Raw genomic sequence first — 14,489 nt, 5'->3', positions numbered from 1 at the left:
TGTTCTTCACCTTTATTATTTTTATCGAACCTAGCCAATGTAGAGCATGTTATGTTAAATAAACAACAACAACGTGTCTACATCAAGCTGAGAAGTATTAGTGTGGTATTTTATTCTTAGAAGATGATGTGCGTCACTAGCAAAACACACTTTGAGCCTCAAATGACTCCCAGTGCCGCACTTTGGACACCACTGTTGAACAAAAATCCTCCTGTCTGTTGGCAGTTTTTGCAGTCCATCTTAAAATGTATTTCCGGGTGTACATATAATATTTTTTGCACTTGTCAAATCGTGGATCTTTGACTGCCATTTTTTGAGTCAATGCTCAAAAACAGCAAAGCTCACCCTTCATATAGAGGATCTCTGACTTGCCTGTTTGAAGTCGATCTTGATAAACAGCAAAGTGCAGCCGTCCCACAGTGGACTGTGGACTAGCATTTTTGCAGTCAATCCTCAAAAATAGCAAATCACACCTGCTATAAAGAGGATTTTTGACGTTCATACTTTGCAGTGGATCCTCAAAAACAGCAAAGTGAGTCATTGTCAAAGTGGATCATTGACTTGCGGTTTTGCAGTCAGTCAGTTCTCAAAAATAGCAAAGCACACCCGCCATATAGAGGATTTTTGACGTTCATACTTTGCGGTGGATCCTCAAAAACAGCAAAGTGAGTCATTGTCAAAGTGGTTCATTGACTTGTGGTTTTGCAGTCAGTCCTCAAAAATAGCCAAGCACACTCGCCATATAGAGGATTTTTGACGATCATACTTTGCAGTGGAGCCTCAAAAACAGCAAAGTGAGTCATTGTCAAAGTGGATCATTGACTTGCGGTTTTGCAGTCAGTCAATCATCTAAAATAGCAAAGCACAACCGCTATATAGAGTATTTTTGATTATCATACTTTGCAGTGGATCCTCAAAAACAGCAAAGTCAGTCACTGTCAGAGTGGATCATTGACTTGTGGTTTTGCAGTCAGTCAGTCCTCAAAAATAGCAAAGCACACCCACTATATAGAAGATTTTTGATGATCATACTTTGCGGTGGATCCTCAAAAACAGCAAAGTGAGTCTTTGTCAAAATGGATCATTGAATCATTGACTTGCGGTTTTGCAGTCAGTCAGTCCTCAAAAACAGCAAATCACACCCGCCATATAGAGGATTTTTGACGATAATACTTTGCGGTGGATCCTCAAAAACAGCAAAGTGAGTCATTGTCAAAGTGGATCATTGACTTGCGGTTTTTCAGTCAGTCCTCAAAAAAAGCAAAGCATACCCGCCATATAGAGTATTTTTGATGATCATACTTTGCAGTGGATCCTCAAAAACAGCAAAGTGAGTCTTTGTCAAAATGGATCATTGACTTGTGGTTTTGCAGTCAGTCCTCAAAAACAGCTGCACCCATTTGTCATGGAGTGGAACATTGACTTGTATATTTTGCAATATTTTTTTCAGATTTGATAAGCATTTGTGCACTCAATCATCAAAAACAGCAAATTGGATCATTGACTTGTGGTTTTACAGTCAGTCAGTCCTCAAAAATAGCAAAGCACACCCGCCACGTAGAGGATTTTTGATGATCATACTTTGCGGTGGATCCTCAAAAACAGCAAAGTGAGTCATTGTCACCTGTCATGGAGTGGAACATCGACTTGCATATTTGATTAACGTCTGTGCACTCAATCATCAAAAACAGCAAAACATACCAGTCACAGTGGATTTTGGACTTGCATGTTTTGGAGTCGATCGTCAAAAACAGCAAAGCACACCCCATCACATGGAAGATCTTTAACTAGCATGTTTTGTGGTCCATTCTCAAACACCACAAAGAGATCCTCAAAAAGAGCAACGCGCACCCATCATATAGAGGCATTGTGACGAGCCAACAGGTTCCCTGTTATTTGGTCTTTGCCTAGATTTATTTTGTTCTTTATCATCACACGTGTATTCACCTCAGTGGCAGAGCAGTATCGATATTGTATCCGGTAACATGTCGTATCCATAGCAACAAGATGGATAAATGCTTTAAATAGAATGAAGAGGATGGAGGGAGTTGCCGCATGCGAAATGAAATCAAGGAAGTGTCCTGTCATTGTGGAAATGAATAGGAAGCATTAAGATTCATATATTATTTACCGAGATATTAAAGAAAATGTCAAAAAAAAAAAAAAAAAAACAGGACACAGATGTCACTTTTAGGCTTTTAATGGACACTTTTAAAGATTCTTTCATAGACAAAGGGACAGTTTTTTTTTTGGCTATATAAAAAGCTATATTTAGAAACCAGTCAGCAAGTTTAAAACATAAAACAGTGCTATGTGCTTATTACATTTGCAGCCCACCAATCACAGTTGAATGTTACACAAGAACCACTTCATTAACAAACGGCATTGAACTACACACCAAGCCACTTATACAAACCACTGTACTCCATCCTAAAAGTTGCTTTTCGGGAGAAATTAGGGAGGTCAGTTTGACTTTTCAGTCGCAAAATCGAGACTTTTAATTGGATTACGGGTTGTGCTCAGGTTTTGCACTAGCACCATAGTAGCTAATGGTTCTCCAACAGGCGGGATTGTGGACTGAAAGAGACAAACTGACCTGACAAGCACTAGTTGTGTGTTTTGCTACCACAAGACACACACACACACACATACACACACATACACACACAGAAGGTGTTTGGCAGTGCAGATATCATATGCAAAATAAAGAACTTGATTGTGAGACACGGAATAGTTCCAAACATTGCACCTGCATATGGTTCGTGACGAGCATAAGGCCTAATTGATTTTGGTCAGTCAACAGCGTCGTCCCCGTGAAGCGATTGCTAATCAGAATGGAGAAAAGAAACGTGACCTTTGATCGCTGCTTCTCTTGTCGTAATCAATACGACTCTTGCTCTGACATCAGGGATGCAATTCCTGCAAAAGCGCAAACAACAATGTCGTTTGATAGGTTAAAATCCTGTACAGGAACATTTTGGATTTGTTTCACCTTTTTGTCCTTAAAAATCTATTATGGTGGTGGGCAAACTACGGCACAGGGGCCACATGCGGTCCGCTAAGCATTTGAATCCGGCCCGCCAGTAGATTCCAAAGTATTTAAACCTTTAACATACAAGCACATACTCACACATACTCGTTCATTTTTTTAATTGTAATATTATTTTGTTATTTAATGGGATCTGATGTTTAAAGGGGACAGAATGTATGATACATTTACGGCTAAATTATTCCTGGTGGACTGTTAGAATTACAAACGTAAAACAGTTAGCATTGTATCAAATATATAACCGGGCCCTGGACAATTTTGTTAACTGAATCAAAAAGTTTTTGTGAGTCAAAAGGTTTGCCCAACCCTAAAATTAAAATTAAAATTAAAATTAAAATTAAAATTAAAATTAAAATTAAAATTAAAATTAAAATTAAAATTAAAATTAAAATTAAAATTAAAATTAAAATTAAAATTAAAATTAAAATTAAAATTAAAATTAAAATTAAAATTAAAATTAAAATTAAAAACAAAAGTTTGCCTGACCCTGATCTATGGGATCATCATTGTGACGGAACATTTGATGATGAGTGAAAATTTTAAAATTAAAATTAAAATTAAAATTAAAATTAAAATTAAAATTAAAATTAAAATTAAAATTAAAATTAAAATTAAAATTAAAATTAAAATTAAACAAAAATTTGCCCGACCCTGATCTATAGGATAGTCACTGTAACGGAACATTTGATGATGAGTGAAAATGAATGAATGTGAGTGGTGATTGTCAGCTGGGATAGGCTCCAGCGTACCCCCACGACCCTCATGAGGATAAGTGGCATACAAAAAACGGATGGATGGATGTTTAATTGTCTGTTATGAAGTCAACTATATTGGTTAGTGCGAGTGTAAAGGTGACTATAGGGGTGTTGTTTAATGTCTGGAGGGCTCTAATCATATTAAAAAATGTATTGAGTGGTCGTAAACAGTGACTGTGAAGATACAACATTATATATCCGACTTTGGAATAATTCACTTATCACGGTCGGGTTGTACCGCAGTAAATGAGGGACGGCGCCATTTCTCCTTCTAATTGATCTGTGAAAATTAATTTTTTCTTGTATTTAGCACAAAAAACCTCTGAGTGGTTGCTAACCGTCTCACTTCACGGGGACACCAGTTGATATTATTTGAACATTAACCACTTTTTTCCTTTTTCGTGGCTATTTCCCCAGTTCTCAGTTGGCTTGATTGTAACGAGCGACACATTTCTCTTGCCCTTCGACAAAGTAAGAAAAACAGATTTACAGTACAATACATGTCACTTTGGCGTTGTTGTACATACATGCTTTGTTGGTAGCGCTGGATTGGCTGGATTTTTACATGTAGAGTCTGGACTGTCACAAATAACCACCATTTGTCTTCTCGAGCAGAAATGAAATGTGCAGCTCAATTGCTGGCCAACCTAAATGGATCTGATTGATTTGTTGTTGTGGACAGCGCATTCGTCATAAGAGCACCAGAGAGAGTGTACCATTTATATATATATTTATACTGTATATACAGTGCAAGGCGTAATATGATACAACAGTGTTGACTACTTTATTTCATAGTCCATTAGTTGGGTGTCAAGCTTTTAATTCCACATGAGACCAGCCCAGTGATGTCCAACACATCCATACAGTACAGTGCACGTGAATGTGTTTTATATGTACAGTGCAGATGCACACGTGCAACCAGTCTGATCATGAGCTGTGTAAAAAAATCATCTGAAATTTTGATGAGAATGTGGTTAAAAATGTGCGTGCCGATTTATGAAGAGTACATTTACAGGAGATGTGTAAACAGAGTCCTGTTTCGAGTAGGCAGTGTAACAACGGTTAATGTTGGCAAGCAAAACCCCTGACACTCAAAAAAACCCAAAGCACGTTTTTATAGGTTCACATGCATCAAACTATGGATGTGGACCATTCCCAAAGACGCCAATGTGGCAGCGAGACACAACATGAACGCTACCATGAATTATTTATTCAATTCAATCCAATTTGATAAGAGTTTTTCACCGTCTTTATCAGAATGCTGTCATGGGAATTGTTGTTGCTGCTGTTTTTGTCTCTTGTGTTTCTTCTTGCTCAGGTCCGGCCGCTCCAAATTTGCATAACAAAAACATCAAATAACGGCAAATAAAATTTCATAGTACAGGGAAGTTTTCCTGACCTTTCCTGATCTGTTTAGCATGAATGAAAGGGCATTTAGATCAACAATACTATCTGCCCCAATGCCTGGACGGGACACAAAATAATAAAAAATTTAAAATTTAAAATTTAAAATTTAAAATTTAAAATTTAAAATTTAAAATCAAAAATCAAAAATCAAAAATCAAAAATCAAAAATCAAAAATCAAAAATCAAAAATCAAAAATTAAAAATTAAAAATTAAAAATTAAAAATTAAAAATTTAAATTTTTAATTTTAAATTTTAATCAAAATTAATTCTCGGCCATCTCAGTGTGGAGTGTGCATGTTCTCCCCGTGCATGCGTGGGTTTTCTCCGGGTACTCCGGTTTCCTCCCACATTGCAAAAACATGCTAGGTTAATTAGCGACTCCAAATTGTCCATAGGTATGAATGTGAGTGTGAATGGTTGTTTGTCTATATGTGCCCTGTGATTGGCCAGTCATTGAGGAGTCCAGGGTGTACTCCGCCTCTCACCCGAAGACAGCTGGGATAGGCTCCCGCGACCCTCGTGAGGTTAGCTGTAGAAAATGAATAAAATTTAAAATTTAAAATTTAAAATTTAAAATTTAAAATTTAAAATTTAAAATTTAAAATTTAAAATTTAAAATTTAAAATTTAAAATTTAAAATTTAAAATTTAAAATTTAAAATTTAAAATTTAAAATTTAAAATTTAAAATTTAAAAAATATATATATATATGAGGTGAGAAACACTATTGAACTCAAGGAATAACTCATGACAAAACAGGAAGGTGGTGTCCGTGTGGTGTCTTGCTGCCATATTGTGCTTTGGAACAGTCACTTCAAAAATCACATCTTCAATTGAAGTATGTAAGCTCAAATGTTCATTTATCCCTTTCGTTCCTCATTTATATGCATTTACTGGATGTAGAACTATCATTATAAAACTATATGAACGTGTTTTCTGTTAATATTTTTGGCATTCTAGAACAGATAAATTTGGACAAATTGATTCAGATCGTGTCCGACCTTCTGGAAGACATTAATGACTCCAACCAAGGTTCCACTGTATTAGATTTGATGCTAATTTTACCAATGGAATCCACGTCGGATGCATCTGACCTGTATAGGATTAGCGTTCCAGATGGCGGACATCATGCATGATGAAATGTGAGTTGACCTGCCTTTTTTAAGAGCACCGCAGGGCATTCATTGATGGTTGTTTTTTTTTTTTTTGTAGTGGTTCTTTGTTAGTGTTAAAACCTCAGCCAAGGCAGAACTGTAAACAAAATAGTTAGTTAGCAGGCGGGGTGGCACGGCGGTCGAGTGGTTAGCGCGCAGACCTCACAGCTAGGAGACCAGGGTTCAATTCCACCCTCGGCTAATTCTGTGTGGAGTTTGCATGTTCTCCCCCCGTGCATGCGTGGGTTTTCTTCCGGGTACTCCGGTTTCCTCTCCCACATTCCAAAAACATGCTAGGTTAATTAGCGACTCCAAATTGTCCATAGTTATAAATGTGAGTGTGAATGGTTGTTTGTCTATATGTGCCCTGTGATTGGCTGGCATGGCCACCAGTCCAGGGTATACCCCGGCCTCTCGCCTGAAGACAGCTGGGATAGGCTCCAGCACCCTTGTGAGGAAAAAGTGGTAGAAAATGAATGAATGAATGAGTTAGTAGCAGGCTGCTTCTTTAACGTAGACAATCTTTGATTGGTCCATCCTTAAAAACAGCAGTGGTCCTGTTTCAGAAGATCTTGGACCGGCGTTTTTTTTGCAGTAGATCCTTAAAAACATCAGGGCACGTCAGTCATGTGTCGGCTTAAGATCCTTAAGCACCCTTGTTTTTGGATGTAGTAGGTTCTGTTTTTCGGAAGTGAATGCCGGGCATGGAGACTGTCCTTCATGCGCCTATTTGGATATGTGCCCGGACCAGGTAACGCAACCCCCCCCATTAGCTTAGCAGTTGGACCCGGCCGGTGTGTAGTTGCTGAGCTCTCGGCGTATCGTGCTGAACGGCGACAACTCCAACTCGGTGGTGCATTCGTGTTCGTTATCGTCACTAGCCGTAGTGGAGGACGGCGTACGGCTGCAGCAACAGCAACAGCAGCAGTCCAGGAACGCTCTGCCTAGCGGGCGACACAAGAGAAGGAGCAACACGGGCGTGACGGCGGCGCGACAGAAAAGCAGCAGCTGGGAGAGAAGATGCAACACGGACATTGTGTGCTCGGGAACACCGGCCGCCATGTACACGGACACGATGTTGCAGATGTTCTCGGGCACCACGCAAGCGCCGTAAACGATCGCCAACGCTACCACCGTGCAGTTCATCTGGCTTTCCAAGCGGATCTGTTTCTTGTTGCTGCGTACGCTGGCCTGCTCGGCGTGACGGATCTTCCTCGCCGTCACCAGAGAGCACCCGATGGTGAAGAGCGTTGGTAGGCAGAAGTAGCAACCGAAGCACCACCACAGCCTGGCGCCTTCGTAGGTCAAACCTAAAACGTAGAGCATATCCGGGAGGGATGTGGATATCCGGATGATGCAGCGTTCCACCGGAGGCTCATCTGGGATCTCGGCGTCTTCCACCACCAGTTGGCGAATGAGAAGCTCGGGTAGCGCCAGCAGGAGCGCTCCGATCCAGATAACGGCGAGCTTGGCGGTGGTGGAAGTGCAGTTCTCGATCATCTCGTAGTACATTTGCACATTGGTGGCGGCGCGGAATCGGTCGATGCAGAGGGCGCACAGAGTGAAGGTAGTCACGCCCAGGGACGCCACCTGAGTCGGATGAGAAGGATGGCGTTACACGTGGAATCCATTAAGGAAGTCATGTGACACACTTTTAAAACTTATCCTAAGAAGTTTATTTCCACGCTAAATAAAGACACAGAACGCGAGAAGGTCTGATACGCAACAGAAGGCGGCGAGCCGCCATTAAAGCTCACAGTCAGGATTGTTCCCCGTGCAAACGGATCTGTTGGATTAACCGCCAGTTTGGCAGCCATTAGCAGTATTCCTCTACAGCAGCTGGAACGTGTCCTCGCACGAACCAAAACCTGCCAACACAGCCACTGATCTTCATCCTCATCTACAGCCTCTTCACTCTGTCTCTGGCTTCCTCACCCCCCCGTTCCACATTAAACATCCTCTCCTCTTAAATAACCACCCCCCCCCTCCCTTTCCAGTCCCTCCTGTCATATCAGATTTAATTACCTGCATCCCAGATGAGCCCCAGAGAGCCTTTGTGTTGCTGCTAGAAACCAAAACTTCCTGGGCAGACATCCGGTATACTAAGAACTGCATAGGAATAGAATGCTCTAATGCAGGGGTTCCCAAACTTTACCAACTCAGGGCCCACTTGAAAATCTAAAAAATGTCCGCGGCTAACTTAATAATAATAATGATGATAATAATGATGATAATAATAATAAAATAATAAGAATAAGAATAATAGTAATAATAACAACAACAACAATAATAATAACAATATATATAAATAATATATAAGTATATAATTTAATCATAATAATTATTATTATGATTAAATTATATAATTATAAAATAATGTTGACATATTATTATTAATAATCATTAATAATCATTATACAATAATAATTATTATATATTATATATATTAATAATATATAAGTATATAATTTAATTATAATAATAATAATTATTATATTATAGTAATAATAATAATTTTATTAAATTATATATTATATAATAATTTTAACATATATTTATATTTATTTGATAAGCCCATTTATATTTATTTTCATATATATTTATTATTATTATTATTATTATTATTATCATTATTATTATTGTAGCTATTAGATATTATAGTATATTTATATAGTATATCATTATTGTCAGTTATAATAATAATAATAATAATATTATTATTATTATTATTATAAAGATTCAGGATTGAAATGAAAGGGGGATAAAGGAAGCCCAAACTTTTAATCTGCGGTGTATACATAATTCTCATACTTTTCATAACTGGCATGATGACCAGAGAGCTACGTTCCAATCATAAACTGTATAAGATTCCTAAAATATTGTGACAGGTCAATAACACTCAATAGGTTATTACTTAAGCCTATAAATATATTTTTTTAAATTGTGTAATAAATATTTTACCATAAAAATAATTTTAAAAATAATAATTGCAAAAATGTATCATATTTTTAATGACCTCTCATGGCTCACCACGGGGGCCGCGGCCCACAATTTGGGAATCACTGTTCTAATTACAACCGAAAACTGTAGGAAGCAGTACAGTGGAACCTTGGTTAGCGTCATTAATCCAGTCCAGGAGGTCCAACTCAAACCGAACACAGTTGGACACAATGTACATACTCCATATTGTTTGCTAACTGGAAAATGTCCATAAACCGAGGTAAAACATGCTAACCAAGGCGAACGCTCACCAAGGTTTCATTGCATTATGCAGCAACACAACCAATGTTGTAGCAGCGTTAAGAAGCGAACTTCTCTGCCGTCATGGTTGTACAACAACAGCACCGCAAAGGCAACATGCATGGCTTTCACACCACCAGCCATGTAGCAACATTTTAATGCGCATGCAGAGGTAGATACATGACCACCAAATGATAAGGCTGCACAGTGGAAGAGTCGTTAGGCATGCAAAAAAAAAAAGAATCTTTCATGAAACGTCCACACGTAAGAACACTGTTCCTCACCGTGTGTTCTAATGTGTGCATTCATGCACCTTTCCTGCTACGCCAGCAGGTTCAAGCCCGCACGTGGCTGCCTACAAAACACGTCACATCTGCGCACTGTGAATATTTCATGGCCGGACGAGCGTGGCTTTTTTTTTAAAAAGTCACGCGCCGCCTTTGATCAGCGCTGCCGAGGCGCACCACAAACAAGCTTTGTTCTCCAGAGAGAGTCCAAAAGTCAGGGCTGGTGGCGTGACAAAGCCGCGTTAGTTGCGGGGACGGGATTTCATGCAGATGAGGCAAGGGAAAACAAGCAAAGAGACGATTGGAAAAGAGAGAAACCAGCCACGCCGCCGTCAGGATGATTGCTTTTGGGGGTTTATTTTCTTGTTCACAGCTGAAAACGGCGCCTTCATGCATCCATTTTTAAACAGTCATTTCGGTTCATGAATAATTTATACAACAGGACAGGTAGTCTGGATCCAGGAGTCTTTGGGAATTTTGAGTTCTAGACTGAGTCTAGCTGTTGTTTATTCATGTTGTGGTCATTTGTGTTGTGTGAGCCTTTGTGCGTTTCTTTAATAAAAGGTCATTAAATTCCCGATTAAAGGCCCAGAGAGATTAATTGGCTGCTAGCAAGGACTGCTGGAGCCTGTCTGGCTACTGTCACTGTCAGCGCTAATGAGAGTCATCAGGTGATGAATGGGCGATAATGTGGACACACACTTACAGACATGTGTGTGTGTGTGTGTGCAGCGGTCAACGTACAGAACTCCAACCAGCTATTGACAGCCATAATCCATCTATCAGCTTGATAGGTGGCAAAATGTCCAACGTCTTTATCTACATCTGCATGGTTCTGTTGCTGCTGTGTTGGGCAATATACTTGTTTGTTGATTAAAATGTGGTCTACACTTTCTCATGCACTCCAGATTATTATTTAAAAAATGTAGTTATGTATATTCATTGAATAAATATACAGTGTATATATTTATCCAATTAGTGTCCATATAGTTATGTGTTATTGTTACATAGCATTAAAAAAACACATATATATACTTTTACTCATTTTTTCACCCTTTAGCTTTAAAAAAAATACATATATATACTTTTACTCATTTTTTTACCCTTTATATATATATATATATATATATATATATATATATATATATATATATATCTTGTATATATATATATAAAGGGTAAAAAAATGTATTAGTAAAAGTATATAGCTAAAAGTATATAGCTATGTAACAATAACACATAAATATATGGACACTAATTGGATGAATATGTACACTGTATATTTATTCAATGAATATACATTACTACATTTTTAAAATTAATAATCTGGAGTGCATGAAAAAGTGTAGACCACATTTTAATTAACAAACATATATATACATATATATAATGTGTATTTATGTATTTATATATGTGTATTTATCATATACTGTGTATTTTGTGAATTAAATATATTTTGGTTACTTTTACAATAGTTTTTTAACTTCATATACCTTTTTTATACATTATATAGGTATTTATAATAATTCAATAATTTATATAATATATAAAAGGTAGATATATGTATATATGTATGTATATTTTTTTCTATATATTTTTTAATTTTACCATGTATATATATATATTTCTTTTTAACCTTATATTTTTTTTTTACCTACCAAGGAAAATAAACTTATATTTACTTAACAAAATAAACATGGTATGTGTATATAAATGTATAAATATATTTATTAAATATAATATAAATATATAATATAATGTAAATATATTTTTATATATATATAATATATTTATTTAACAAAATAAACATGGTATGTGATAAAGTAATAATGTTTGGGTCGCAGTTAATAAGTAACTTGTGTATTCATAAGAGTATTATATTCCTTTCCACTTTCTCATGCACTCCAAATCAATCATTTTTTTTAAGTAACAAAAAAAAGTGAACTTGTTGCATGTCATTGTATTCTATGCTAAACGGTGCTGTATATAAAACGCCTTCAGGCTGTAATTAGCGTAAGCGGAGCACTCTCATGAGGCCAAATATCAAAAGCCCATTTAGTGATGCCATTTTTATAGCATCTCCCTGGCAATGTCTTTCGGACAATAAATTCCCTCCTCCATTAAATGACATCACGCTCTGCAGGATATTTCCCTTGGATATTAAAAAAAAAAAAAAAAAAAACACCGTTTGCCTCCCGGTTTTGAGTGTCGCTGGCGGTAAAATAGCTTTTGTCTGCTTTCCAACTTCATACTCCTCGATGATGATGAAGACTCACGGAATGAAGCAACCACCAAAACGCGGTTCTACTGTACACCGTGTGTGTTCCCCTGAGGCTTTTTTCTAATCACAGATAGCTGATGCAGGGAGAATAGCCGTGGGCAGCGATCAGCCGAGTGGAGGCCAATTCCGCCCATCTGCTGGATGAGCATGCCCCACTAACTTTGCATGCAGCAGACTTAAATATATGCTTAAATATATGCTGCATTGACATCTTATATACCCCGACATACTTGTGCTGTAATCGAATGGGAACGTGTCCGGGTGATAAATGTGCAACGATTTCAGCAAGGTCCTTTCTGCGGCTGCATGCAGACACTTTTTTAATAAATCTCACTGTCTGTCTTTGTGCTGCTTTCTTACTCCGCTGTAGCATAGGCCTAGCAAATAGCGGATCTTATCACATACTACAGTATTAATTGGCCCTGTACGCTATAGAAACCGCCCATGAATGATACAGGAAAAGGCCGAAATGATACTGTGTCAAAACCCAGGGCAGTGATACTGATAACTAACTAATTGTTGTAACAGCATTGCAACAGCTTTGTGGCTGTAGGCAACCAACTCATGTATTTTTACACAAGACGGCGGTCGCTGCATTTGAAATATGTATCTTTTCTACCCCTGTATGCGCTTTAGAATGTTCCTGTCTAGTTGCTGGTTTGAAACTCATGGGTGTTACACTTGCTCCCTACTGCTGTTGCAACATTGGTTCTGTTGCTGATGTGCTGTGTTGACATACAAACTGCAGATTTTGATTGCGGTGGTGGAATTATAAAGGTAAATGTGACTATAGGGGTGTTATTCCAAGACTAGAGGGCTCTAATCGTGTTAAAATTGTATTTAGGTTGTGAACAGGTTTTCTTTGAACTATGGGAATATTCCACTTATAATGAGGGAATTGGGCTGCACGGCGGAGGAGTGGATAGCGCGCAGACCTCACAGCTAGGAGACCGGGGTTCAATTCCACCATCTCTGTGTGGAGTTTGCATGTTCTCCCTGTTAAACTGTTTAGATATAATACATGTAGTAAACTGAACATTTTCTGGAAACAAAATGGTCTTTTGATTAAATAGTACGTGATAATAAGCTCATGATTAAATAGTATGTGATAATAATAAGATCATCACATGGTTTGTCTGGCATCAGGCCCAGTATCATGCCCCCAAGTGTCAGTATCATACTGGCACTTGGGGGCATGATACCTGGCCTACTACCAGACAAACCATGTGATAACCTATAAGTACCACGCCAGGAACAGGACTCAATCGCTGTCAATCGCTGATGTTTTGATATGAACTAAAAATTGTATTTTAAAGCAAAATATCACACATGAAAGATACCTTTAGATATACGTATGTTGCATGCTGATAATTAGCGACAATTAGCACCGGAGTCGTTCAGCTTGAAGGTAATGTGTCACCATGTGTGACATGAAAAAGTGGGCGTTATGTCAACACAGTTCTGAATGATATCCCGCACCGTTTGCTTATTTTGGGGCGGACTTCAAAACAACAAAAAAAAAAGCTGTTACCGCTCGAATGTGCTGCTCTGTGTGCACGACAGACTGGCTTATCTGGAATAATACCGACTGGCCGCTCGCCCCAAATCTCTGCTCTGCTGTCACTCCTCGCCATTGAACAGACAGTAAAAACCAGGTTCACTGATGGCAGCGTTATCTATACCGCGTGATTGTGCCCCATGTGTGTGTCATTCATGCCGTGTGGTTATTTAGGCATGAATAAATTTGGGTTATAAGTGATGAATAATATATATTACATCATTTTAGGGTGTTCCAGAAGGAGACAGTAAGCCTTCAGGCTGCAAACTGTTGTTTTGAAGGGAAAAGATCACCGAATAGAAACATTCATACCTATGGACAATTTGGAGTCGCTAATTAACTTAGCATGTTTTTGGAATGTGGGAGGAAACCGGAGTACCCGGAGAAAACCCACACATGCACCGGGAGAACATGCAAACTCCACACAGAGATAGCCGAGGGTGGAATTGAATCCCGGTCTCCTAGCTGTGAGGCCCGCGTGCTAACCACTTATCATCATGCAGCCTGGGTTAATACATTCATTTATTTTGTACTGCTTATCCTCACAAGGGTCACAAGGGGGTTGCTGGAGCCTATCCCAGCTGTCTTGGGGCGAGAGTCACCCTGGGTACACCCTGGACTGGTGGCCAGCCAATCACAGGGCACATATAGACAAACAACCATTCACACTCACATTCATACCTATGGACAATTTGGAGTCGCTAATTAACCTAGCATGTTTTTGGAATCTGGGAGGAAACCGGAGTACCCGGAGTAAA

The 14,489-nt window shown here is 38.4% G+C and overlaps 1 protein-coding gene across 2 annotated transcripts in view; it reads right to left on the bottom strand.

Moving 5' to 3' along the window:
* Positions 1-2,193: 2,193 nt before the first annotated feature.
* The window catches only part of gpr37b (G protein-coupled receptor 37b), a 17,448-nt gene continuing 5,152 nt past the window's right edge, over positions 2,194-14,489 (bottom strand). For both annotated transcript variants that reach the window (XM_058078375.1, XM_058078376.1), the window contains one exon: positions 2,194-7,955. In XM_058078375.1, coding sequence (XP_057934358.1) covers positions 7,140-7,955 — 816 coding nt within the window. In that variant the 3' untranslated portion in view covers positions 2,194-7,139. The remainder of the gene's footprint in view (positions 7,956-14,489) is intronic.

This window comes from Doryrhamphus excisus, chromosome 7 (genome assembly GCF_030265055.1).
Source record: "Doryrhamphus excisus isolate RoL2022-K1 chromosome 7, RoL_Dexc_1.0, whole genome shotgun sequence".
Classification (NCBI taxonomy): domain Eukaryota; kingdom Metazoa; phylum Chordata; class Actinopteri; order Syngnathiformes; family Syngnathidae; genus Doryrhamphus; species Doryrhamphus excisus.
The sequence above is the reverse complement of the archived record's forward strand: the minus strand, read 5'-3'. Positions and strand labels throughout refer to the sequence as shown.